A 24,926-nucleotide genomic window follows, 5' to 3' on the forward strand; every position below is an offset into this window, starting at 1 on the left:
ACTGGTTGAAACAGGTTATGTAAACCTCTTATTTTTCTCTTCCTTGTATAGAGACACAGTCCTCTCCTCAACAGGCAGCTGACATGGTCACGGTGATGGGGTGGGCTACTGGACCTATTAAGGGCCCGAGGAGTAGGACACTTTTTCCATGCAACACACACACACACACACACACACACACACACACACACACACACACACACACACACACACACACACACACACACACACACACACACACACACACACACACACACACACACACACACACACACACACACACACACACACACACACACACACACACACACACACACACACACACACACACACACACACACACACACACACACACACACACACACACACACACACACACACACACACACACACACACACACACACACACACACACACACACACACACACACACACACACACACACACACACACACACACACACACACACACACACACACACACACACACACACACACACACACACACACACACACACACACACACACACACACACACACAGCCTGAAGCTGATTGTCACGCCAGGAAACAGCAGGGTACATATGAACTCTCTCTCAATTTTAAGTGACAATTTATGAGTTTTTTTGGTGGAGCATATGGGCCCTCAGCAGACTATTTAGATGGATGGAAAATAGGCGATAATGAGTTTTCTTTGTCCTGTATGCTTTACATCCATCTGCACAGCCAGATGTTCGGTGCCTGCACCATCCATAAAGCAGGTAACAGGACACTGTGATGACCACTTTAGGTGATGCTAGAACATATGCCCACATGGATGTGCAGAACTTGATGCTTTATGGCTACGCTGTATTATTTAGTGACCATACGGCTCGACAAAATTATGAAAAATAGATGGTGTTATGCATTTGTTGTGGCACTTAGTTGCAAGAACTTCTCTACAAATTCCCTATAGATATGTTGCATGATAACATTTTCAAAACTGGGAGAAAGCTACAAACACCACATATTTACGCAGCTGTCATTTTCCTTTGAAGTTAGGATGGGAAAGCTTAACTGTTGCTTAGCTTAGCTCAACACCTAAAATGTTGTGTAGCTCCTGTTAAACTAGATGAATCAGTTGTATAGGCATTAACATTAAGGTGAAAATGCCAATCATGTAGACATGCAACAAATTTGATGACACTTAAGCAATTCTTTTCACAGAGTGAGGTAACATTACTCTTAGAAATGTACAATATTTGTGATGTGTTATTAGGATGCAGGAGGCTGAAGGTTTTCCGCCTCATGTGCTTTTGATTACCGGTATGAAGTAAATGCATCATAAGCTCTGAATGCAGAGTGGAGTTTCAAGTCATTGGTTTCAGACCGAATAAGAGGAAAAACACAAATCAAAAACTGCAGAAAGATCTTTCTTCTCTCAGTTTTTTTCTCTGTCAGTTTATCTCCTGTGACGTTTGAGGCAGGGCTGAGGTCAAGGGGTCACTGTCCTCTCTGTGCAGTGAATGTGCGCTTTTGGTTTATGGGTCCGTGTTTTAGTGTGTGAATTCAAGCGTGAGTCAGTGTGGGCCAGCTGTTGCCTGTCACGCTTTTACCAGAGTTCATTCAACGTGAGGGCTTAGAGGCAGCATGTGACGTCAAATAAGAGCCAATTACCAAACTGGACAAACACTGATGAAGCCAGAGAGAGGAGGCTAAATATGTTTGATAAAATAGTATGTGTGTGAGAGAGAGAAAAAAAAAAGAAGGAAATGACAGATGAGGGTTGAATGCCAACATGACATCTGTCAGGGCTGTGTGTGTTTTCTTGTTGCGTATGTGTGTCCATGAGTGTGCACAAAGTTAAGTGAAATGACCCAGAGAGTCACCTTGCAGCTTCACCACACGATGGCTGCACAGTGAAAAAGTGCCATCCTCACTCTAATTAGAATAACAGCATGCCCTGATGTCCAACTGTGACAAGGGGAGTGTGTGTTTGTGTGCGTCAGTGTGTGTGTCCGGCGAGCAGCGTTAGCACCATCTTTCTGCTCCAGACACAGATTGCGTGTGCAGGATGCAAAGACAGCCGGTTCACGGACATGCAAATACGGCGGGTGGATGATTTAGCAGGCTGACTGAGAGCTTCTCATGCTATGGCAATCAGCTCAGCATCAATGTACAAATACTGAAATATTTTTACAACATTTATACAGTCAACTATTAAATATTCAAGTTTGTAAAATAAATTATTTGTATAATCATATGTTGAGTATTTTTTGCAGATTATTTTCCGCAGCATCTTTTGAACTGAGACAGAAAATGTGCTGCATTGCCCTCTGTGGCAAAGTGTGGCAAATAACAAAGGCTGTATAAAACATGGATGTAGTCAGAAGAGGCATTATGAAGCCTAACGACAGCGGCTGCCATATTGGATTCAGGAATCAAATTGGTGGAGTTAAGACTTGAAGCCTCCTGGCAAAAAGCTACATTGCCCCCCACCTGTCGGTCATCTTCACCAGTTTTACCATTACAGAGATCAGCTATTTCAGCTTTTCAGACCAAAACTATTTTGGTGCTCGGCTGTACAATTTTTTAATTCTGCTGTAAAGATTAATGTTTTATCATGAGGACTAATGGAGATTGCTTTGCTTTTGCTGCCAGCCTCAAGTGGAGACTTGAGGAACTGCATTTCCCTTCTGCATTGGCTTAATTTTTCAACAACAAAGGTCGCCACTTAGGCAAACTGTTAAGTGCAAAGGAAGTTATCCATCTCTATTCAACTGTTTCTTTTTAATGAGTGTTTGAACCACCACACATGTGACCCTGTCGTCACACTAGCAACACAACACAGAATAAAAAAAACTACTTTTTAAACATGTAAAGGACACAATCGACAGACTTCTTTTTTCACAGTGGGCGCTAAAATGGATACAAATCAAAAGTTCCTGTATGATGTATTTGATCATGATGTTTGAGTTGAATCTGTAAAATGGAAAATAACTAATCAGTTTTATTACATTCTGCTCACGCCAGCAGGGCAATAGCTCTTTAAATTCAAGGCTTCTACCCTGAAACTAATGATCATTAAATAAACATCATGCCAAGAGAATGAGGTCACTGAATCAATTTAAAACGAGAGATGGAAAAAAAAAGAAAAAACGTAGTATGAGTCTGTATAATTGTGTACAAAAGATAAAAAATAAAACTATTTGGCTCCAGTACTTTGTTTTCATTTATTTTTAGCGTCCCACGTCTCTTAGTATCAGTGATACTATGGGCAAACAAAAATCTGTATTTGGAGGATAAAAACAGGGAAAAGTTGAAGCCTTTTTCTCCTCTTTGGTTTCTAATTTTGTAACAAAAAATTGTTTTAGCGTCCAGTCCCCAACAATAGTCAAGCTGCATTAAAGGACAGAGGGAGAGCGAGGGAGAGCGAGGGAGAGAGGGAGAGCAGGATGGCAGATGGAGAGAGGAGAAAATGAGACCCAGGGAGTAATGAGGCGCTCCGGACTGAAAAACATATCCACCGCACTCATGCTTCCAGTCTCACATTTTTCTCAAACCAAATAAGGCTTCTACAACTAAATCGAGCTGTGATTTTGAAATTGAAAAAAATATTTTGCAAGGACTAGATGGGGTTTTTATGTACTGCTGGTGTGTGAGTGTACATCTTGTGCAAGGCTCTTTCTTCTGTCTGAGTTTAAATTTGACCCGATCTGCTAGTTAGGGGCCTTTCTTGAAAAACAGCTTCAGTATTCTTAAAAGCATGGTGTGTATGTAAGTTGGGGGGGGGAAGGGGGGCATGTTTTTGTAAGTTTGATAGTAAATTACATCAAAGGTGCTGCTTGGAAAAAACATGAGTGAAAGGAACATAGCAGCGCTGTCACAGGCAGGGCTGGGTTTCATCCAGCGCACCACTTGAGTCCACAAAGGGTTGATGAGAGCTGACAGGGGACAGGAAATTTTTTCAAAAAAACTTTCAAGGATGCTTAAAACTTGAGATTTTTGTGCACCAATCTGTCAAGCTCGTTGTTATTTGCACACTCTAATTAAAAAACCCTCTGCTGGTGTATGCCTAAGGCTACGAAGTAGACCCTGAAGAACGCTTCCCCTTTTACTGAAGGCTGCAACTGACAGGTTTGTGAAGTGGTTTCTGACTGCTGAATAAGATCCTCATGTCACGACTTGAGGGATACTTGGGATTCTATGCCTGGCCTTTCCTCCTCTCACCATCCTTCCCTTCGTTCATGATTCATGGATGGAGACCTGCGGGAGGGATTAGCAGCTAAACCTTCAGACTTAACAAGCTATTTCTATTGGGACCACTTTCCAAGCTAATGTTCAGCTAACACTTATTTTTGCATACTAATGTTTGATCTCAGACAAAATTCTTATTCCACTGATAGTTCATTTTGAGAAAGCAACTGAAGATGATCAAAAGGGAAACAAACACATTATTAAAGGTTCATTTTATGCAGTATAATTATGAATAATTAAGCTACATTCATGATTCATTACATTCATTAAGAACTACTACTCATCATAGGCTGTAAATAAACATTGATGAAGCTTGAGTGACGTCACCCATTGGTTTCTGAAGGGCTGTTTTGGAAGCCTATCTGTGGCGGTTGCCATATTGGAAATGCTGACGGTATCAAACTTTGGGTCAACCTAACAACAAAGAGCTGGAGCTGAGGCGGGCCTTAAACCTCCTGACAAACCACTACAATGCTAATGCTTGCAATTCAACAGGCCACACCCCGAATTATGGATAACTCGTATTCTTCATAAAGTCAAAATGACCGCACAGTGTCTGCGATCAAGACATTAACTAATCTGACCAAAACCCTTTTTTTTGTACCGGGCTGTAAACACTTTTGTTTCTGCTGCCAAGACTGACATTTTAATATGAGGTGCATCCTGGACTTCCAGATCTTTTGGTACCAGCCTCAAATGTATAGCAGTTTTTTGCACTTCTGTATTTGCTTCATCTTTTAACACAGCTTGCTAGTGATTTAAAAAAACAATCAGAATCAGCTTTATTGGCCATGTGTGCCTACACACACAAGAAATGTGTCTTCGGTGCACTGAGCTCTCTATGTACAGAAAATATAACATTAAATATGAACATAAAATAATCAAAGACTAAGACAAGGCTAAAAAATAAATATCCATGTTTATAGATTTAACACCAAGATTTATGAAGAAACCTCATGTGGTCCATATTGTGGTTCTTCTTTTCCCCTGAGCTGCTGCTGATGTATCATTCATTAAGGATAATGTAGTGAGTTGTCAGCATGAGACTAAACTGTCTCTCTCCGAGGGGGAGAAATATAATAAATACAATCAAAGTCAAAGACATAACCTCCCTAAAGATTATGATAGGTCCATTTTTTTCTAAAGATATTTTTCTTAAGATATTGTGCAAGAGCTGCACAGTATAACTTTTGTTTGGTGACAAGTTTTCAAATTTCTTTTTAGCACAGTCTGGGTGAAATTATAGTTGAATTAAAAGAAAAAATGAAAAAAAAAATGCCCTTTTGTTACTTGAATTTGTTAAAAGCCAAAAGAAGATACAGGAAAGACATTTTCGCTGTTTCAAATCCTAACATCTGTAGGAAATGTGTTTTTTATTCACCGTGGACCAAAGATGATATCCACCAATAATGCCAATTAACTTGATTTGTTATTCAAAATGACTGAAAGCATCATTATATATATATGACACCAACAAGAACATTTATAAAAAATATGTTAAACTCACTCATGTGTTCATGCTTCATCCTGTTCTGAATCATTTTCTCATGAAGACTAAAAACTGAACAACTAAAGATGAAGATATATCTAAGAGTAACCTTGAGAAGAGACACTATTTTAAAACACACACCTAAACAGAAAATACATTCAAATATTCCACATGATGTTTTGCATTTTGTACAGTGTTAAAAAACGGAGCTGTCTGTGGTGCTGAACATGAACCTTTGTTCTGACCTTGGCTGATGGCTCTCGGCACAGCTAGAAATATAAGGACATCATGTGACTGTCAGTCTGAAGCCTGCCCAGACCTGCCTGTACGTGTGTGTGTGTGTGTGTGTGTGTGTGTGTGTGTGTGGTGTTTGTGTGTGCCTGTACATGTAAAGCTAACGTCTCCACTTGTGTTTAATGTGTTTGTCTGCTAGCGTGTGTGTGTTTGTGTGCGTGTGTGTGTCCACGCCTGGACCTGCCATGTCACGCCATCCAGCCCTCCATCTCAGCGACGAGATGCCCCACCGTGAATCAACAAGCAGGGCCATTACTCAGCATGCCAGGCCCTTTTTAAATAACTTTATAAATATTCTATGGGCCGGCTTAAACAGGAAAGTCGCCCCACAGAGCAAGATGCCATTAAAGTCTGTGTTCTCGCAGAAACATGGAGAGACAATTAATCTTTGTGGATCTGACGCAGGGCGAGGATAAATAAATTAATGGAAGAAGGTGATGGAGAGGGGAAACTGAGAGAGAGTGACACCTGGATAGTGTCATGAATTATGTAAAATCTAGCAGCACTGGCAGCTGACTCAAATAAACAAGCTCCCTTAACCCCTTTCCTCCACCAACACATCTGCATGAAAATGAGTTTTCTCAACAACAACCAAAAGGGAAAATCTAAGAACATCTCCAACTGCTGAAAGGAGCAGCAGTATGGAAGATAATCTGTTGACCTGAAAGATCGGCAAAACATCTGTCATGTGAGATTCCTCCTTCACAGTCATTTATGTGAAATAAGATGCTTCTGCTTGTGTAATTGTGTCATTTTTGTCAAATGCACGAGACAGAAAAAGAGGAAATCATTGCAGGAAAGCATGAGAAGGGATTACAAGTCTGAGAGCCACAGATGTTCTTAAGACCCACCAAGAGAGAGGGGGAGAAGCATTAAAGAGGGAATAAAGAATGAGGAAAATTAATCTAGAAAGAGAGCTTGAAGAGGCGAAGGAGGGAAGAGAAGCAACTTCAACAGCATCCGTCAGGGTTTCATCCCCGTGAGAAAACATGAATCGAGTGTCTGGCCTCTGTCAGAGCCATACTGGCATTTCACACAGACGGGCAGAGCAAATGAGCCACTAAGACATCACTGCCGTCACCATTAATCCGCTGTCTCTTTCTTCTGCTTTTATCCACATAGAGCGAAGCAAGGACAAGAAAAGGGGGGAACTTAAAAAAAAAAAAAAAAAAGCTCAAATGAACTGTTTTCCTGCACCAGGGATTTAGAGTACTTTTATAGAAACCTTTTTCAGAAAGACAGCTATGACTTTTTAATGGAGAGCTTCAGAGTGCTTGTGTTCTTGTTGCTTTAATGAAGTTTTCGACATCCATGAGCTGCTGCGCTTCGCTGTGTTTGCGTTGCACGTTGAAACATTTAAAGGGTACAACTACCCTGGTGGCTATAAACACCTAGCTTTAGCACGCTTTTCTTCTCCTGCAGCAGTTAGGTGATTCACAGAATAAAATATTCAAATGACAGCCATTAGGTTTTCGAAGTGCGAAACTTGATGAAGAGTCTACCTCCACGCTAACAGCTCTGTATGACGGTAAAGATATTTTTTAGTTAAAAAGACAAAATGTTGAGTTTTCCAAGAGGAAGAGGGGATAAATAAGGTAATTTGGATGTAGTGTATATGATCAATGAATACATCTAACAAATATTATAATGGTTATACGGTTTCATCCACTAGATACGAGGACATCTGGACAGAATCCAAAGCAAGCTTTATCCAAATATTTCATCCTGGATTGAAGTGGTGGATCAACCCACTGACTGACTGAAAATGCCAGCCCCATTATCTGGCACTTTCTATGAAGAACAGAAGAGAAGAGAGGGGAAAAAGCAGCTTGAAATATCAATATACCACTTTAAGTTATTGGTGAAATAATTCAGCACAGTTTCTAACATTACTCTGACTCAAACACCACACTATTAAAACTAATCAAACATTTCAGAGCCACGCAGACTCTCCCTCCAACATCGTCGTTAGCATCAGGTGTTTTATCGTTTCAAAGCTGAAAGGTCAGCAGAATGATGACAGTCGGAGGTGAGCTCAGACTCATTTCTCTTCCTACTTTCATGCCCCTAAATTATACCAACACACACACACACACACTCACACAGCTTTTCTAATGACCCCTAATTACTCACAGAGCACTTACAACACCTGCCTTACCCATGTTTCACTCGCTCATATATTCATTAGTGTGTGTTCATATAGACAGGGCTAATAGGATGTGTATGAAAATGCACTTAGCTCTCAGTGCAGTGTAGCTCATGACGTCTCTGAGACACACCAGCTTCGTCCCATAAGACGCATGTAAAGCTCTGCAGTGTGCGAGTATGTCCAAATGTTCACAGGAGTTGTGACAAAGACAGATGGGGACATTATGATTTGGGGCGCAGGAAATGTAAATATATCACAATGTTGTCTTTCCTCAGAGACTTCATTGTGTGTGTATTCATTTTACAGCAGATGACCTACTTCTTCATATATGAATCCTGACACATCCTCACCATATGTGTGTGCTGATATTATGGCAGCAGACGGCATCTCATGCAGATCATTAATTTTATCACACAGGTTATTGATTCACCTTATAAACATTTGATCTGACCCTCATCTTAAACGCGTATACATAAATGCACATGCACACAGTTCAAAGCCTCTTCAATATTAAATGCAGGTTCAGCCTGCTGGACTAACAGCCTCGGTAAAGAGGACAACATCCAGCTGCTGGGAATAAAACAGCTCAGAGCTCTGAGTCAAGGTTACTGCTAGGATGCAGCTAAAGCATTCAGCCTGGCAGAGACATTTTTAAACAGCAATTTATGGGTAAGAATTTGTAAAAGCAAACAAAAAGAACCCCCTAAAAAAAGTGCACTGCATTTTCCATTTGTTTGAACAAGTTGTGTGAAGTCCTGCACTTGCATCAGCTCCACTTATTCCAATAAGCAACTCTCTCCAAAACAAAGTGTCGTGGTCGATGACGATGTCCTGGCGTTCATCCTGGGTTATTTAGCTCTATTGCATAAACCCTCTTCTACGTGCTTACAAAAGCCTCAGAGATAAAGATAGTTCTTGTATTGGGGCGACTCTGTTTGCTTAATCTGCATTTTGAAGAGAATGGGGCTGAAGTGGTATTTCTAAGAGAAACATAAAGGGGAGCCATTTCAGTCAGCTATGGGAGGAGATCCAAAGGGCATGTGCAGTGGAGTATATTTGGATATAAAATGAACGAGACACTCAAGGAAAACAACATGAGAACACTGGGGGAAAAAAACACAAGAGGCAAAAGTAAAAGCACAACAACACACAGATTTTGAAATATGGAATATCCAAAGCTCAGAGTACTTTATGAGAGATCAAGGACGACTGTCTGGTAACTGCACTTGGCTTTCATCTTTGCCTTTGCCGACTAGATGTTCCAAAGTGGACGGGGAGAAAGTGTGAGATATTTTGTGTGCAGTCTGGCAGAGATAAGAGCATATCAAAAAAAGGACAGGAAAATTATAATACGCTTTCTATTGAAACCTAGCCTGTTACTTTTTATTGGCAATGTTCAGAACAGATAGAATCTGGAAGACAATTCTCTGCATTTTAAAAAGAAGAGGACGCCGTTCTTTTATTGAATAGAGTCTTTTGCAGACAGACTGAATAGCCTGCAGTGCAGCGAGGTCTAAATTCTGAATGAAAAACTGCTGTGAGCAGAGGAAAAGGGCACAGCAGTTTGAAACTGAGCTAAGAACACAGCCTTCATCCTAACGGGGAGCAGCGGGGGTCAGTCTGCAGCCGAGCTGAGTCCAACTCGCCCATTTAAACAAGTTAAGACAAATGAAAAGGTCAAATCAATATAGAGTGGACATGGGCTCTGCATCTCTTTCTCAGTACAATGCGTCTCCCAGAGGCGGTATATATTCTGCTGAAAGGAGCCCAACAGGGCCGAGGTGCATCACTGAACTAAACAATGAACTCCCAGCAGCACAATTACTGAGTATAAAGGCTGCTTTCATCAGAACAGGATGTGTGGTCTAGTAATAATGTGCATGTTTGCGTTTTTGTGCACATAACAAGACTCAGCTCTGTCAGAAAACGAGTGCCTGAAATGTTTTCATCTACTGTCCATACACTCCTTCTGAAAAAGACAAAGAAGTGAGTCGAAGAAGAACAATTAGTGAGCAAAGAGTGCAGACTTACGAAGCTCGCCCACTTTCATGATCTCACAGAGCATCTTGGTGAGCTCGATGCTGCTGCGGCCGAACGGACACTCGTGCTTGTCCTCTCGACTGCTGTTCTCCAGGACAATCTACAACAAAGACAGCAGATATCAGGATCTCAGGATCTTATGACTCACACATTTAGGTCAACTCAGTTCTCTTTAAAGCCTTAAAATAAATGCAGTTTAAGTGATAATGAAAACATCTTACAGACTCACAGTATAAGTCTGGATAAAGATGCAGATTACAGCCTCTACGAGTTGAATATTAATGAGGTATTCCATTTTGCTGCTTTCTGCCCATTCATTATAAGTGTCACCAGGTGGTAATGATGTGCATTGCTGTCTGCCTCAGGCTGTTTTTGACAGGAGTGCCAAAGACAGGAATGCTCAGATGTATGAGGTAGGCACTATTTAAAAGCATCTCATACATAAAAAATACGTCCAAATTACTGGGAGGCCTCGGAAGAGGTATGCTGTTTCTCAATGCACTTTGAATAAATGTAAATATATTTGATATATATTTATAACCAAAGTGCCTCCCGGTTTGTCAAACTGAAGGTCATTTCTCCATAAATATCTCCATTACGCGAGAAGCTCTTGGTGATAATTTGACCTCAACTAAGCCTCTAAACCTTCTGTCTAGAGGCCAAAAAACATTAATAAAATCTCAATGGCAAAAAAGTCTTTCTAATTATGTGGATGATCCCAGTCATTTCAGCAGCTGACGGTTACATTTAGAGGGTGTGTTGATGTGTCTACATATGAAGGTGTGTGTCCATGCTCACCCTGATGTAGGAGTCCTGGTGGTGCTTGGCAAAATACAACATGTTATCTAGAGCCAGCATGCCCGGAGGGATCTGAGTGAAATCCACAGCTGGATTCACATGATTCTGACAGAGAGAGAGAGAGAGAGAGAGAGAGAGAGAGAGAGAGAGAGAGAGAGAGAGAGGGGGGAGGAGGAGGAGGAGGGGTAGGTTAGTGAGACATACCCTTAAACACACAATAACAAATGAGTTTTTTAGCATTGTTTGTTTTGGTATAATGAACCGTTTTTTGTTCTCTGCAGCCAAAAGAAGCATATAACAAAAGACAAACTCAGCCAACCCCCCCAAAAAAGCAGCCTGTGGGTTGAGTTACTCTTTAAACACAGACCAAAACAAACCCTGTTGGCAGGGAAATAATTATAAAAGTTCAACACATCTTTGGCAGTTATGGATTTTTTTATGGACACTGTCCAGACAGTCATTGTTCATTTTCAGCTTTCCAGACAAACTAAAGAAGTATTTATCATTTTCTTAATCAGAGCATTTCCTGTTTCTTCCACAGGAAAAAAAATGCCCAAAATACTCATTGAGCTATAAATGAAGCACAGATGCTTAAAATTAGGCTCTTTCTATTTCATGAAAGACTGACATTTTGATGATGCATGAAGAAATACTAGAGTATAAAAAGATAAGATTTCTATAAGCAACAAATACCAAAAATGTGAATAAACAAATAATCAGTTTGCAAAACAAGCCTGCTCCCAGAGCCTCTACACCACCTCGTCGCATGCACTCTAAATATTACATGAGATCTGCTGATTAATGCTGCCCGGCTGTCACAGTTTATCATACTTAATTCCCACCAGATATTTCAGAGAATTCAGTCCACTAATGATTTAATCCACAGAAACGCATGCAAACACATCAGTCTGACGCTCATCTTGAGTTTAAACAGATGAGACAGGATGTTGAGGAGGATAGTGGCAGTAAGAGGAGGGAGGAAAAAAAAAGAGGATGAAAGAGGAATGGAGGACACGGAGGTCTGGCTCATCAGTTTTGTAAATCTGCCTGACAGGAAGCAGACCCACAGACTTAAAACACCCAGGCACATGCATATCTTTAAAAAAAAAAAAAAAACACCCTCATTTTAAAGTGTGAAAAATATTGCAGTATGTGCAAACAAATTATTTAGGCAGCGATAATGTCCATCTAGAGAAGTAAGGTTTGTATAAATGTTTCTGCAGACTGCTTTTGTGTGTGTGTGCAGGATGTTTAGTGTGTAAAGCTGACTAAGGATTTTAAGGTGGGCTTTCACCACACTAGCAGAGACAAGGCAGCCCATTTGTCCTTATCTTCACTGAGCACACTGCAGAGAGAGAGTGGAGAGCCCGAAACAGCTCGGAGCTTATAACATGGCACAGAGGGGTTAGTTCAAGTTCTTGTGCTATAGTTAGACTATTGCTTACAAAACAAAGACACACACAAACATACATATGCAATGTATTTAAATGTACGCTTACGGGTAGGGAGATGAAGGAATGAGAAAAAAGTAGTGAAAGAATGCATTTAGGGAAAGTGTTAGTGAGAGGAGATTAAAAAGCCTAAAGGAGGAAACACAGAATAATGGGATGTATGAGAAAGAACCAGGGCTGACTTGAATGAAAACCTCTAATGCATTTTCATAAAGTTTAACAGTCCTTCCTCGTCTGTTTTTGCTTAGTTATGAGCGACACACAACAAAATGTACTCTTTCTACTGTGCACCTCTTGCCAAAGCTGTTCTTTTCTTTCATTTGTTTGTATGAATTATGTTAATGAATTTAAATCCTTTTCATTCACACGCACATGAACACATACTGTCCGTCCAACATCTCCCCAACTCACAATGAATCCCAGCTTCTTGTAGTCGCGCGTGTACATGGACTTGCGTTTCTCGATGCTGCCGCTGTTGTTCGGCTCACACTCCACATCGAAGGCGATCCGCCGCAACTCAAAGATGATGTCCCTCTGAGCCTGAACACACACACGGAGAGGAATATTAAAGTGCCGCTCTTAAATCCATCTGTCTTTTCTTTCATTTATTATTCAACTTTTCTCCGGCCTCAGCTCTGCTGTCTGGGGGTCTGGCAGTGCAATCTGGCCTTGAGCTATTTCTCTCAACTGTTTTATTACTTAAAAAAGATGGATTACTGTTTTTTTTAAAAACCTGGCAAGATCACGTCCAAACTGTCCAGGAGCTGGTGAATAAAAGATTGATGGTTATTTTCTTCCAGCAGCCGCATCATGCTTTGCTGTCCTGTGCAGAATTCCTCCATGAGATGAACCTCTATGTTTACTAGAAAATATCTTATGGGGATTATTCTTTGCATGTTTGTAAAGTCTGAGGTTAAATGTTTTATGTAAGCAGCAACAAGTAGACAGGCATTGCTTATTAACAGTCTTGCTATTCTATCATTTTAAAGCTCCAGTGAGGAACCTTTGATAAGTGTGGATTTTAGCACCCTCTGTTGACAAAGCCGTACACCATGTCCTGTTCTGTACATGTGTAAAATAGTTAATCTTGTCACCCATTGTCTTGATAACCTGTTACTTTTTTTGGACATAAAAATAGATCATGAGGTTAGTTTCATAGCTGAATAAATATTCCTTACAAGAGCTTTTTAAGGAAAAAGTCCATTGATATTTGTATTTTCTGTACAATCTAGCTCCGATGTCGTCCAAATGCCACGTCATTGTACTGAGTGACATGTTCCATAATTTTGTTAACAGGAGCACTGGATGTTTTTTTAATGTCAATCCCACATTCACTGTACTGCTGTCAGAAATTCCCACAAAATATGCATCATTCCCCTGCTGAAAACAGTCTCCATCCATTACAACATTCCTCATGTTTGACTGACATTTGTTTAAAACTTTAATGCCCAGCTGTCTTACACAGGAGGAGCGCTTTGTGGGCTGGGTTGGGATACATACAGTCATAGAAAACTGTCTTCATCAGGAGATTATTTATTTATTTTATTGCTTATAAAATCAATATAGCTGTCAAAGTAAACTCCTATAAAGCATCTCTGTTAAAAACCAATAAATGCAGATATTTTTTACATACTTTATGAATCCCTGAGGGGAAATTCTGGTTGACACTCACTGTTATTGTGAGACATGCTTCTCACACATATAGGCCCGCAATACACACACATGCACAAACAGGACCTGCGGACATGCACTAATGGCTGATGTCAGAGCTGGGCTTCTACACACTGCTTTTAGGGAGTGCACCAGACCTGTTGGGGGGCCCAAGTACTCTCTGCAGTATTCTGGAAGTGACCTGCTACCTCTCCAGCAACCAGATCAACTTCCATGTTTTTGTCCACACCGAGACTTGAACTGGCGTCCCAAACCCAAGTCCCTAAAGACTGAGCTACTGCCGCCCCAAAAAGTTTGAAGCTGTAATTGAAGGGCTCATTTTTTGTTTTGTTAACATTATTTTTAACATTTAATGCCTTCTAACTGCTTTTAAGTAACTTGAACAAAATGCCTTGACTGCCCATGGATATGATTTGTATCTAATGAATACAACAAACTTAGCCAAACTACTTGTATTTCTTCTAACTTTTATTTGTGCTTTTCACATAATTATGTCCGTATTTAATTTTTCTGCCATCTACCAATTAGTTAATTCCTTCATCCACTCATCCATTACTCAATTGTTCACCAAAACCCTTCCTGCTGCATCATTCACAGCCCCCCACCTGGTCCTGGGGATCCATCTTGGTCATCATGCGGTCCTCCAGCAGGTTGAAGGTGAGCACCTGCAGCACGTACAGCTGGTGGGCCATCTCATCATTGATGGGTGTGGGGCTCCGGATCACATTCTGCACGGTGTGAAGGACAAACAGAGAATGTATAAGGAGAAAGAGAGAGAGAGAGAGAGAGAGAGAGAGAGAGAGAGAGAGAGAGAGAGAGTAAGATAGAGAAGGGAGTGGAGGTGTTAAGATTTAAAAGAAGAAGGTGAAGGAGAGAGATGACGAGGTTTCGGAGGTGAGAAGGATGAGACGTGGATTTTTGGAAGAAGACGGAACAAGATAACAAAGGAAAATAAGAGGATTTGGGAGAGAATGATAAGGATTAGAGAGAATAAGTCAGATGATGGAACAGGAGAAGCATAATTGTATTTGACACAAGGGAGAGAGTGAAAGACGGAGAAAGGAGCACATGTGTGAGAAAGTAAGTACAGTAGATAATAAGCAGTGATGTGAGACAGAGGCAGAAGTGTCAGGTGTCATTTTCATTTCTTATATCACTCTTGTGAAAGGGACATAAACCTGAGCAAAGATAAAAATAGAGAGGAGGAGGCATTGTTAGACTTACACTGAGGATGATGGAACGCAGCTGCTTCTGGGCAAGAATATGGGCCATCTCCTACAGAGGGAGAAACAAAAGAAGAGAGGGAGAAAGAGATGGAGAAAGAGAAATAATAATAGAAAGACGGTTAGAAAGATAGAAATGAGACACAACAATTTATCACTCAAATACTTTCATGGTTCCTTTAGCTATAATTATATATGAGAAATGAAAGAGGGGGAAAAATGCCACTGCAAAGAAAGCAGTGCTAGGCTGGGAAAAAATGAAAAAGCCATCCCAAAAAGAATCTTAAAAAAGTAAATACTAAATGCACTTACTGATTCTTCTACAGTGCAAACTACAAAGTGTGCTAAATCAAGGGTGCACTTACTGTCAGGGGACAATTTAGGATGTCCACAATGTGCTCATCAAACTACCATATCGTGTGCAGTGAGGAGACAAAGTCAGAGACAGAGAGACAGAGAGGTGAGTGATTGAGTGAGTGAGTGAGTGGATGTGGATGTGGGGGGGGGAGGGAAGAAGAGCGTCTGCGCAGGGAGGTAAAAAACAAAAAAAAATTGTCAGTGGTGCAGCTTGTGGAAGAAAAAAAAGGGGGAAGGTAATGGAGTCAGCAGAATGGTAGGAGACTGGGGGATCCTAATAATAGCTTTACTGATGGTCGAGTCCTCACCAACATCACAGAATCACACATGCACAGTAAGTGTCCTTTAGAGACACAGTATTATTAGCCCCTTGCATGAATTTAAGTGTGTCGTCTGCATATAAAAGAACAGATGCTGTCCCTTTAACTTTGATTCATAAAACTATCTCTCTGCACAAATTAAACTGTCTGCATCTTTTTCTATCAAGAAAATAGTCACTTATAAATTATGTATATATAAAGTTACTTTAAATTTCTGGCAACCAACCACTTCAATCTGATTCAAAGAAGACCCTTGGGATCCTACAAGAAGTTCTGCAACTTCTGACTGTGCTACAATCTGTATGTGGAGTTGCTGTGAGGCTTTTTTTCCCCTGCAAAGCATGCCTTCAACTTTGTACACTGCATCCAAAAAAAAAATCTGTGGGTTAGCAGCATTCATAATTAATGTCACAGCACATCTCTGGACCCTATGGTGCTGCTATAAGGCATCATGCGATTGGCTGCAGGGCACAGCGTGGCAGAGGTGTTGGAGAGAAAAGGAAAGAGAGATGAGGGAAGATATGTGAATGTGAATGTGAAAAAAAAGAAAAAGAAAAAAAAGTGACTTCTGCAGAGAGGGTTGGAGTGATAGTTTGGGGAGTGGGGCATGAGGAGGTTTGTTCATTTTAAATCAACATTATTCTCCTGGATTTTACTGGAAGAATCTGCGAGAAGCATTCATAACAAAAGACACAGAAAGCACACAATACATGAATACAGTGAAACTACTGTATATATACAAATATCCCATGTAGAGAATCATGAAATGATACATGATACAATGAGAAATTATTTGATATATGCAGTATTTGTGCTGTGTCCCTCACCTGTCTCTTCTCCTCTGGAGCTTTGAGGAAGAGAGCATTGATGACGGCAATAGTGTAGGTCTGAATGTCTTGATCAGTTCTGAAATTGGGGTGAAAAATAGCAAACATGATTCTATTTCATAGTTTATAAGTGCCAAACTTTGCGGTTTGAAATGCATCATGATTGTTTCAAAGGTAAGTCAGCATAATTAAAGTTCATTCAAGCAGTGTGCTGATTCGCTTACCCCTGAAGATGTGGGATGAGCTGTCCAATTGTGATCTCTTGCGCCACCTTGTGGTACAGATCCTGACTGTTGAGCACCATGGACTCCAGGATGGCCAGCGAGCGCTGCAGCACAGCTGTGTCCATGGCTGACTTGTTCACATAGCCGGCAATCTGCAGCAGGGACAGAACAGGAGAGACATGAAAAGACCTGCAGGAAACACTAAATCATCAATAAGAAGATGTGGGAATGCTGAAAAACAATAAAATACAGCTAAAGAATGGTTCCCTATGTCACAATGGGATATAAAAGAAAGGTCAAACAGCCTGTCTGCACTTTCAGATACTTGTAAAAGCTACCACCTCCCTCCCCATCTTATCAACTTCTAAATTGTGTTTCAAAAGTAACTTTGTACCCATCATGTCTTTTTATTTTCTATATTATTGTTTCTTATTTGATTTACAGGATTTTTGTGTGTTTTTGTGTCTGTGGTATTTTGTATTGTACTTGTATATTTTCGCGAATTTCGTTCTTTATATACTAAGGTCAACATTGTTTTTTTAAACATGTTATATGTAGGTGCCAGTAGCTCTCCATGTAGGGAGACTATAGTCCTCCAAGCAGGCGGCCTAGGTTCGAATGCGTCCTCTGGCTTCTTTCCTGCATGTCAAGTATCTCTATTGCCTTTTACAAACTCAAATGTTACAACACTAACATATGAATGCAGCTTGAAGTTCCCTGACTACTTATCAGTATAGAAATACTCCTCAAAGAAAGTTGTAAATATATATTCACCTGCTTGCAAACAAGTTCCCTGTTTACCATTTACAACCTTTTATAAATCTAAATCTGATTTTCCCAAAATACTTCCAAGCTCGATGACTGTTTCAGGACCAAATACTAAAATGTAAACCTCTTATTCATCCTTCAAAGACATTATGTAACTGTGTGATTAAAACTTTTCCAGCAAATATATTGTGTATAAAAGCAGCTTTTTAAAGTCCCTCTTAAATCCCTGCCCTGTAATGTGACACATTTTGTTGGCTGACCTTCTTGATGAAGGCCACAGAGAATGTATCCCAGGAGACGATGCCGTGGTCCATCAGCTCCACAAAGGCCGTCAGAGTGAAGGACAGCAGGTCACCAAAACTACAAAACGACACACACAGACACATATACAATAGGAAACTTGTCTCCAGCAGATGGTTTGGACCAGTACATGAAGCTGAAAGTTTGGGCTTGGCTCGGATTTAAGAGAGGAATGAGCGGTCAGCAGGAACGGAGAGGGGAAAAGGGGACAGGGGAAAAAAAGTTTAATGCTGCGACCAGGCTTGCTGAAGAAGGCAGAAAACAGACACAGAGAAATTGGAAAAGAGGTTTTGCAATGCAGCACAGAGAGATGAGCTGTAGAGAAGCAGCTGGGGGCCAGCAGGAGGCCGGATAGCACAGAGCAGAGTTCAACCAGGACCAGAAAGCTACATTAAAATGAAGTCATGCAGTTACACAAACATCAGGAAAAGTAAAGAACTCTGCAGAGTCACAGGAGGCCGAAGCAGGAAACACATTAAACAGCTGTTAAATCCAACAAACGGATAATGATGGAACTACTAAATGAGAACCCTATTAAAAATTATGCATTTTAGGGCGCCGGAGCGTCCAAGGGTTGGAATCCAACCTCGACCGTTGATGCATGTCAATCCCCTAACCCTCCCAAACAAATAGAAATTTTACCCTGCAAATAACTGGGCGAAATAAGATGTTTGCAAACAATTTGTGTTACAACTAAAAGCTTTTAGATTAATAGATTAAATTAGATTAGATTTTGCAATACTGACCTCTACTGGTTGAGACTGGCACTGCAACCAACCTGCCTCTATCTGTTTTCCTTTATAGACCATTACATGTAAAATACTAAGATCTCTTAAAAATCTAAGCTTTAAATCTAAGTTGGGATCTACTGATGCAGTGATGAGACACGACATTTTGGGTGCTTAAAACCTTTATATGCACCTAGTGCTGCTGCGTGGAAGCTGATTTGCAAACCGTCAAATGGATTTAAAGCTTTAGCAGATTGACATTAGCATTAAGATGACTGACAGTTGTATAATGCTGCATGGATATGAAGAAAAAGGCGGGGTAAAGAATAGTTACAGCAGATAGAGTAAAAGAAACTTCGTTGATGGATAAATTGTGTTCCTCTGTTTGAGAAGGCAAAAAATGTAGGAAAAGAAGAATAACCAGTGGCTCAAAGAGAGTCCATGGACAACCACCGTGATCAGAACCCTTTTGTTAAGAAAGCGAAGATTTAATTCAGGTAAAGCTCAAAAGAGACGCACAAATAAAATCTGAGCTTTAACACACACATATTCATTGATTTAAACAGATTCCTTAAAGATTCCTTATTTTGTTCTCAGAATTAGATCTTGGCTTTCTTTCAGAGCGTTGAAGAACAAGGAAGTTGTTTGAGTCCGTTACCCCGAACCCCATGCAAATTCTTTTAGTGTAAAAGCTGGTATATGGCTGTGTTGTTCTATTTTCCCATGAGGCACTGGGGCTGAAGTCTTAATCATGCAGACATGGCCAGCGGGTTAGGAAGAGCACAGAGCCAATGAGGTTACCCAGCTGATGGGGAAAGGGGATGGGCTTACCAGGGCTTCATAATCTTCTGTAGTTTCTGATAACGCCTGCAAAGATTTGAGAAACTGTGGTGTCAAACAAAAACCAACAAAATCTTTCAGTCTTTTCTAACACACATCACAACCTGGTCAAAATAACGCTCAAAAGTCTCTGAAGGAAGAAGTAAGTTAAATACATTAAACATCAGGTTGTTTTATATTTAGAATAAAGCAAACAGAAATAACATTTCACACAACATAACTTAAAATCACTGATTCATTATAAACTAGTAAACCTATTCAGACATTTAAAAAGTGACACATAAATAATAAATAAAACAAAAGGCAAATTGCTGCAAACCTTCCCGTCATTCACGTTGGTAGAGATGACATTGATCACAAATCAAAACACTTTGGTACTGAAAGCACCCAAAACAGAAAACACTCTGTTTTGTTTTTTATACATGTTGTGAGCTGTGTTAACTTCACACAGCATACTGCATGTTGTAGCAATTAAATCATTTGTAAATGAGTATACAATGGCATTCAGAATGAAAAGAATCTGAGCTTCAAAATGTACTTGAAGCGCTAACAATAGTGTGTATTCTCAGAGTACCTGTTACTCTACATGCTTCATGAAACACCCTGGGATCATTTCTTTAATAAGAGAAAGGCCGTCAGTTTAATGAAGAAAAAAAATGTAATTATCAAAAAATACAGTTACCTGTTTAAAATAATGTAAGCTGCTTGCAAAAAAGGAATTACAAGAGAATGATATAAACCAGAGTCCCCATACCTTTGGATACAGCTGGATAAAAACAAATAAATATTTCTATAGGAAAAGAAGCAAGTTTCTCTCTTTGACACAATAAAGCAATGTTTATTTGGACATTGAAAATGGACAGGTATTGTTGTTCAGGAGGAGGATGCTACTTTCTTGTGACACAATAATGGACTTTTGATTTGATATATTAGGATCATTTTCAAGCCGACGTGCCCCCACAAAGTGTTCCTATCGAGCAGCAATCCCATGCTGGAAAATTAAGTCAAATGTTGATGTGCAAAACACTGCAGTTCCTTGAGTTTCTCATTGGAGGCTAGCTACAAAAAACAAAAAAAGTAGCCCCCCATTAGGTCCTCTCCATACAGGTAAGTTTATTGAGGGGAACCAAACCTTTAAAACAAAATATATAACCCCTTTTCAACTTGAATTAAACTTAAATAAGTAAAAACACCTTAAATAGAGTGTTTGAAGATGCACTGTACATTCTGAATGCCTACTGCGTCTAAGCATAGCACATATAACTAGTTTGATATTTTAGCCAGTAGAGGGCGATGTCTGCTTTATAGCTGCTGGAGCTCACATGGGCAACAACAACAACAGCAGCAGCAGCTGGCCAACTGATTTTCACATGAATACAATATAGCATCTCTGGCAGAAGCCTTAGATCACAGCACCGCTCTGTCCTCAAGAGTTTCAAGCGCTGAGCCTCTTGAATAATTACAGTTCACCAAGTCGGTTGGCAAGCGCACTAATGAGCATGTGTGTGTGTATGTGTGTGTGTTAGACACTGATACCTATCGGTGTGCGTTTCATAAGCTCCTTCTCTTGAGATGGAAACGCAGCTCTCTCTCTGGCTTACAGATGCCACTTTTAAACTCTCCAGAACTGAATACTTGATGTGATGGTAATTTACATAGAAACATATTAAATGAAGGAGCCAGACGCAGAGCAGAATCGACATCAGTGCTGCTGCTACAGCCACGGTTCCTTCAAACAGAGTCAAATATTTGCTTCTTTTAACAATATATGCAAAAAAAGAGGGGGGAGATGGTTTAATGATTTCCTGTCAAACAGTGAAAGTGAGTGTAATGCTAGATGTGCTGCTGCCTCCCAGACAGAAATAGGAGATCATTACGTGGCTTCTGCTGAGAAGGAGGTATTAAATAGTTGACCGGAGTGTGACCCTTTATATACATGCAGAACATTGAGGCATGTGAAAAGAGTCTGTTTTTTTACTGTGCTGTAGTTAGAGCATAATTGACCTTGTTTGAACATGCCTTTAAAACATGAATGTGTGTTCGGACCTGGCTTATTTTCTTCAATCTATCTATTCTCTCTCGGTCAAAAGGATGCATAATGAGAGCGCCATGAGGCAGAGAAACCAGAGTGCCCTCCCTGCCAGTTTAAACTGTATGTCTGTAGGCATGTTTCAACTCCTACTGTACTTTTCCTTTGGGTTTGTACAGTGGCCGAAGTCTTGCACTCACACAATATGCTACATACACACACACACACACACACAGACAGACAGAAAAGCACATCTCCCACTGGTATCACGGCTGAGAAATTCCACCTCAGCGTAAAAAGGTCCTCGCTTTAACCTTCAGTTTGAGACGGTCTCCAGGGCCCTCACTGACACACACGTTCACAGACACTCACGCATACACACACACACACACACGCAGTGACTTTTTGGTTTTGCTGAACAGTCAGAAAGCAGGGCACAGCTTTCTGTTTTATTTTGTGTGTGTGTGGGTTTTATCACTTCAATGTGCAACAAAGGCGAACATGAGCTCCTGGGCATGTTTTTAACAGGCCACTTCTTCTCTCCCCCAGCAGTAACACACTCAGTTGACACCTTAAGAGTGTGAGGGGGGGTTTACGGCTGAGCTGGAGATCAAATCAGGGCAGCAGCTTTCTTTCCAGTATAGACAAAACAAATCTTCCAATTAGCACCCTGAATGACTTTGTGTGCTGATAATAATATTCGAGCAAGATGGGCTGATATCGGCGGTGTAGCAGAGGAAGTATCCAATTTCAAAGTATGCTGAACAATATATGTTCAGTACAAATTTACCAAAGTGTGCAAGCTGTATCCCCTGATGTAAAAGCATACGTTGAGTTAAAACAACAATAGAGCAGGTCAATTAGCTTCTTTTAAACTTAGCCAATCAGAATGCACAGTGTAACTCTATGGGCCCTCTGAGATTTGCTCTCAGACTTCTGTAGGTGGGAAAGAAATTGCATTAAATCAAACATCATCGGGGACTAATTTGAATCTGACCTAAAAAGATGTGTAACTTAATCTCAGAATCATATATTAGTTTCAAGTTTAACATTTTGGTAGGAACAGAGACATTAGCTGACAATAGGAATCCACTGGAAGCCTGTGTGCCAACCTTGGACTGTTCTCTTTATGACACATAAATAATAATGCAGTAATCAGAGGAAAATCAAAAAGTCAGCTTAACAGGAGAACTTACTCTGTTCCACTCTCCACCATCTGAGTGAGTAGCGAAATGCCGTCCAGGTTGATGAACTCTTGGGCAAAGGTGATGTCCCGGGACGCGTTGGCCAGGTCCTTCAGAGACTCCAGCTTGGCATCCATACTGGACGACTGGATCCGCTCATGAAGCTGGACTGCAGTCTGGTACTAGAGAGCACATTGAGCGTATAGAACAAGCTTAAATAAAAGGTCTTAGTGTAAAGAAGTGATCACTGTGGATCAGTGGTTTTATGAAACTGTAAGAACATTTAGCAGAGATTTGAAACTTACAGGGGAGGTGGTTAGGCGTAGGATGGAGCCGTTCTTAATGTCATTGCGATTCTGTGGAGATTTTCCAAAATAAAAGCTGGTGTTAGTAGGTACCTGGAGACACATTTTTACCTTGTACAGTATGCTGCGGCCAGGATCTAAAAGAAGGTAAACAAACCTTTTCTGTGATGTAGAAATTTGTCGCATCAGCAATCTGCAGAGCAAAGTTTTCATGGTTCCCTAATGACCACCTGAAAGAGAAAAACATAAACAAAAACATTATAGGCATTAAAAGTGGAAACTTAAGAGTGTAGGATTTATGTATGTATTTTGTAATCATCACACATTAAAAAGGACAGACTCACCCCTCGCACACTTCTTTAATGATGGCTGACAGAGGCTTTTTCTGTAAAGAGAGACAAAACTAGATTTAGTGATCAGGTCAACACTGAGTACTTAAAACAACAGTGGACAGGATGGATTGGCCCAATGATAGGCAGTTTCTCTGAAGTCTGAACTTAAATGTCACACTGCTGATGTAAGATCAATGACCACGTCTGTTATGGGGTTTCATTCATTATTATTATTGCATGACTTTCAAACTGCTTCCAGTGAGTACAACTGGTACCTTACTCCAACAAGTCGGAAAGTAATGAAAAACTTAGCTTTCAAACAATTAATGAATCTCATGTGAGGAGTTTTTGATAGAGAAATTGATACTGATGTCTCTTTGCAATGAGATGATGAGCGACAAGAGTGATAGTTTCTAAATTGTTGCTATTAATAACTGAAACTAGTGCCACGGGGTAGATGTCAGATGAACTGATGAACTGCACGCTGCTGAAACAGCTTTTTTATTTTATTATTATTTTTGATGAGTGATACATTTTATATTTGAGATACGTATCTGTTGATTATTCTATTATTAAATTGTTTAAACTGGGGTAAGACTGGTTACGTTTGTGCAGGAAGAAGTAGACCAGAGGATGTTTTTTACCTAACCACTGTAATAACACTAAAGAGTCACCTATCCTTAGCGAATCAAATTCAGTATTTGCAGTATTCATCTGCACCTCTCTGATGATGTGCAAACAGTATAGCTACTCTCTTTCTTAGATTGAGTATCCCAAGGCCTATTCATCAAAGTACCTCTGAAGTATAGAAGCCTTGTTCAGTTTTCTATCAAATGCTAAAACACTATTTAAATCATTGTTCTGTGTTACGGTGTATTTCCAAAAAGAGCTTAGCTTATTCTTGCTGTCGAGAACATTGAATTTGGAGCTAAACTGAACAACAAATAAAACTGTTAATCTTACTGGGGCTATTCTTGCTTTCTTACAAATTCAATATGCAGTTTTCTTCATGGGATGAGTATTTTAACACTGATATTTATATATTAGTGGTGTTTTTCGAATGTTTGTTTAACTTTTTCACCAGTGCCAGCCAGTAACATGTACTAAATACATCCAAACACATGCTTTTATATTTTATCCACGTGTTTGTCTTCTGTCCACACTGTGCCAATCATTATCTCCTCAAATCATAAAGACATTGATTCTGTGAACAAACGCACCCAAATAGACACGCAGCAATTTAGCGAGCGTCCGTGCAGAATAAAAATGTATGGAGTGTTGTGGATCAGAAGATTGTCTTTTACATGAGCGGCAGAGAGGAGCTGAAGTGCTGAGGACTTACAGAGAGAAGATAATGGAGGCAG

At 40.2% G+C, this 24,926-nt stretch overlaps 1 protein-coding gene across 5 annotated transcripts in view; it reads right to left on the reverse strand.

The window, feature by feature from the left end:
* The window catches only part of elmo1 (engulfment and cell motility 1 (ced-12 homolog, C. elegans)), a 100,179-nt gene that overhangs the window by 31,964 nt on the left and 43,289 nt on the right, over positions 1 to 24,926 (reverse strand). For 2 of the 5 annotated variants that reach the window (XM_061060317.1, XM_061060318.1), the window contains exons 3-16: positions 23,575 to 23,615; positions 23,388 to 23,460; positions 23,231 to 23,281; positions 22,938 to 23,107; positions 19,704 to 19,739; positions 18,105 to 18,204; positions 17,077 to 17,228; positions 16,853 to 16,931; positions 15,714 to 15,755; positions 15,350 to 15,400; positions 14,731 to 14,853; positions 12,866 to 12,994; positions 11,004 to 11,108; positions 10,197 to 10,305 (exon numbers count right to left, since the gene is read on the reverse strand). In XM_061060317.1, coding sequence (XP_060916300.1) covers positions 10,197 to 10,305; positions 11,004 to 11,108; positions 12,866 to 12,994; positions 14,731 to 14,853; positions 15,350 to 15,400; positions 15,714 to 15,755; positions 16,853 to 16,931; positions 17,077 to 17,228; positions 18,105 to 18,204; positions 19,704 to 19,739; positions 22,938 to 23,107; positions 23,231 to 23,281; positions 23,388 to 23,460; positions 23,575 to 23,615 — 1,261 coding nt within the window. The remainder of the gene's footprint in view (positions 1 to 10,196; positions 10,306 to 11,003; positions 11,109 to 12,865; positions 12,995 to 14,730; positions 14,854 to 15,349; positions 15,401 to 15,713; positions 15,756 to 16,852; positions 16,932 to 17,076; positions 17,229 to 18,104; positions 18,205 to 19,703; positions 19,740 to 22,937; positions 23,108 to 23,230; positions 23,282 to 23,387; positions 23,461 to 23,574; positions 23,616 to 24,926) is intronic. The other 3 variants (XM_061060319.1, XM_061060320.1, XM_061060321.1) reach the window with 3 other exon arrangements.

Source organism: Labrus mixtus, chromosome 16, assembly GCF_963584025.1.
Source record: "Labrus mixtus chromosome 16, fLabMix1.1, whole genome shotgun sequence".
In the NCBI taxonomy this organism is placed as follows: domain Eukaryota; kingdom Metazoa; phylum Chordata; class Actinopteri; order Labriformes; family Labridae; genus Labrus; species Labrus mixtus.